This window comes from Aptenodytes forsteri, unplaced genomic scaffold, assembly GCF_000699145.1.
Source record: "Aptenodytes forsteri isolate BGI_AS27 unplaced genomic scaffold, ASM69914v1 Scaffold939, whole genome shotgun sequence".
NCBI classification, from domain to species: Eukaryota; Metazoa; Chordata; class Aves; order Sphenisciformes; family Spheniscidae; genus Aptenodytes; species Aptenodytes forsteri.
The window spans coordinates 10,843-12,201 of NW_008794138.1; the positions used below are offsets into that span (position 1 = coordinate 10,843).

A 1,359-nucleotide genomic window follows, 5' to 3' on the forward strand; every position below is an offset into this window, starting at 1 on the left:
CTGGGTCTCGCCAATCTTCATCTTCTTGAGGGTGGCGTCGGGCTCGTCGCGGGGTCGTTTGCGGGAGTCGCGGGGGCTGGGCATGCTGCGGGCGATCTCGGCCTGTTGGGTGCCCAGGTCGACGAGGAGGGTGGTGATCTGGGGCTGGAAGTCCCCCGAGGACGGGTGCCGCAGGACGCTCAGGAGGTGCAGCTTGAGGTTCTTACGGACGCTGCTCACCTGCGACTTGGCCAGGGTGGGGGGCAGGTTGGCTGCAAAAGAGGGGACACCCCCCCGCCCCCCGTGTTAGGGACGCCTGGGGACACGGGACGCCCAGGTCCACGGGGACATGGGACACCGTGGTTTGGGTGGCAACAGGGTCCGCTGCCTTCAAGAGGGTGGGGGCGAGGCTGGGTCCTCAGTCGAGATGGAAGGCGGGTGCTCGGGAACCGGGACCGAGGATGTTTGGGTCCCCAGCCCCACGGGAGGCGGCCGTGGGGACCTCGGGGATCCAGGACTCCCCAGGGGAGCGGGAGGAGCCCGGGACCCCCTCACCCCGTACAGCCCGCGAGCGCTGCGGGGACCGGTCGGCGCCGGGGACGCTCTGTTCCCACGGGTGACGGTGACACCCGGTGAGGCGGCGTTTACCGTGGAGGGTCTCGTAGGCTTGGATGACCTCGGCCATGAACATGGGCCGCTGGCGGGCGATGGTGGCCAGGGAACCCAAGGCGGCCGTCAGGTTGATGCTGGAGATGGCCGGGTGCACCATGAACTTGAGGAGCTGCTCCAGGGCGGCCTTGCCTTCCTCCCACAGCACGTCTGCGGGGACACGGGGGACGCTCAGCCGGGTGTCCCCCCCTCTTGGAGGTGACCCCACCGCCCCGCGCCCGCCGGCCTCACTGTATTTGATGTAGGGGTGGTCCTTGGGGATGCGTTCGAGGCTGATGTCGTTCTCGTGACGTTTGGGGACGTCCGAGTCGGCCATGCGGGGCGAGAGGGTGATGATGAGCCCCTCCACGAACTTGATGGCGTGGGTGCGGATGCCGTCGTTGTCCGAGTCGAGGAGGAGGATGATGTCGCTGGCCATGGCCGCCATCATCTCCCAGCAAGCCTCCTGCAGCTCGCTGATCACCTTCGACTTCACCATCCACTGCGGGCAGGGAGGGGTTAAACCTCGCCGGCTGGTTCCCCCGGCACCCATGGGTGCCCCCTGCCAGCACCCAGGGGTGCCTCACCTGCAGGGCCACCTTGTAGAGCTGGGTCATGGTGAGGATGGCCTTCTTCACCACGTTGACGTTCTCGTCCTTCAGCAGCATGTTGAGGTTGGCAATGAGCTTCAGCAGCAGCTCGATGTCCCGCTTGCTGGGGGCGGGGGGACAC

At 67.4% G+C, this 1,359-nt stretch overlaps 1 protein-coding gene across 1 annotated transcript in view; it reads right to left on the reverse strand.

The window, feature by feature from the left end:
* The window catches only part of SYMPK (symplekin), a gene marked incomplete at both ends in the record, with an annotated part of 12,046 nt that extends 10,705 nt beyond the window's left edge, over window positions 1–1,341 (reverse strand). Inside the window, 4 exon segments of the mRNA XM_019471942.1 lie at window positions 3–251; window positions 628–798; window positions 880–1,129; window positions 1,215–1,341. Of these exon segments, the coding sequence (XP_019327487.1) occupies window positions 3–251; window positions 628–798; window positions 880–1,129; window positions 1,215–1,341 (797 nt within the window).
* Between the last annotated feature and the right edge of the window lie 18 nt (window positions 1,342–1,359).